Source organism: Corvus brachyrhynchos, unplaced genomic scaffold, assembly GCF_000691975.1.
Source record: "Corvus brachyrhynchos isolate BGI_N302 unplaced genomic scaffold, ASM69197v1 scaffold46, whole genome shotgun sequence".
Lineage (NCBI taxonomy): Eukaryota > Metazoa > Chordata > Aves > Passeriformes > Corvidae > Corvus > Corvus brachyrhynchos.
The window spans coordinates 6127289-6128583 of NW_008238838.1; the positions used below are offsets into that span (position 1 = coordinate 6127289).

The window sequence follows — 1295 nt, forward strand, 5'->3', positions numbered from 1 at the left end:
GGGCTGAGCCGAGAGCGCCAGGGACACGCACGGTCCCAGCTCCGTTCCCAGGCACCGTGCGGCTGCGGTCGGTGTCCTGCAGTGTCCTGGCCCCTCCCTGTGCCAGGGCTTCCTCCAGGAGCCTGGACTGGGAAGGAACGATGCCTTGCTGCCGGTGCGCAGCCTCGTGTGCCCCCGAGCTCCATCAAAGCGTCCCCCTGAACCCGTGTCCTGTCCCGCTGCCACCTATCCCACAACCACACACCCCAGGTACTGCACTGCCAGCACCGATGGGGCCATTTCTGCATCCCACAGAGCAGCGAGGTGTCCCTCAGCCCAGGGCCCCGGCCCCCAGGAGGGGCTCAGTGTGTCCTGCGTACCCCCATCCCCTGTCTGCCCCTGTCACCCCGCTGGGGGCTGGCGGGGCTGGGGGTGATGTCAGGGCTGTGCACACGTCAGGCACTTCCACGTTACGCCCGTGCTAAAGTCCGTGCCCGCGTTAAAATCCACGCCCTCGCTGTGTCACAGCCCGCGTGGAAGCTGCAGGGGTGCTCAGGCTGCATAAATAGTGCTGGGAGCTGCCGGCTCCGCAGGTACCGCGGCCGTGGCAGCACAGGTGAGCAGCTGCAGGGGCTGGAAAGCCGGGGTCTCCATCACCTCTGGCAGGGGGCTGGGGTGCTGCTGGTCCCTGTCCTTCCTTCACCTCCTCTCTGTGCTCCCACAGGAGTCCCCAGCACTCAGGATGGCGCCGAAGGCAGCCGCCCTTGTCCTGGTTCTCCTTGCGATCTCAGGTGAGGTGGTGCGAGGGTCCCTGGTGCCAGCAGGGTGGTCCTGCCCCGGGGCAGTGATGGGGACCTGATGTCCCTGGGCGAATGGGGCTTTGCGAGCGCTGATCCCAGCAACCCTTGCAGGGTCACGGGCTGATGTGAACCCTGACGAGGTGGCCAGCGTGATCTGGAAGTACTTCACGGAGCTGGGCAGCAATGCCAAGGACACGGTGGACCAGCTGCAGCAGACTGAGATCAGCAAGCAGCTCAAGTGAGCCGAGCAGCAGTGCTGGGGGGCTCGGGGGTGCTGGGGGGCTCAGGGAGACCAGGGGGTGCCAGGCAGGGCCTGGAGATGTGGGCACACAGGCCCTGACGTGTCCCTTCTCCCCAGCACCCTGCTGAAGAGCAACCTGCAGAGCGTCAGCGCCTACACCGAGGACCTGCAGGAGCGGCTGGTGCCCTTTGCCACGGAGCTGCAGGCGCGGCTGGCACAGGATTCCCAGCGGCTGAAGGAGCAGATCCGGCGGGAGCTGCAGGAGCTGCAGGCCA

The 1295-nt window shown here is 66.9% G+C and overlaps 1 protein-coding gene across 1 annotated transcript in view; it reads left to right on the forward strand.

Moving 5' to 3' along the window:
* Positions 1–6: 6 nt before the first annotated feature.
* The window catches only part of LOC103618617 (apolipoprotein A-IV-like), a 2715-nt gene continuing 1426 nt past the window's right edge, over positions 7–1295 (forward strand). Inside the window, exons 1-3 of the mRNA XM_017738383.1 lie at positions 7–770; positions 891–1017; positions 1138–1291. Of these exons, the coding sequence (XP_017593872.1) occupies positions 722–770; positions 891–1017; positions 1138–1291 (330 nt within the window). The 5' untranslated portion in view covers positions 7–721. The remainder of the gene's footprint in view (positions 771–890; positions 1018–1137; positions 1292–1295) is intronic.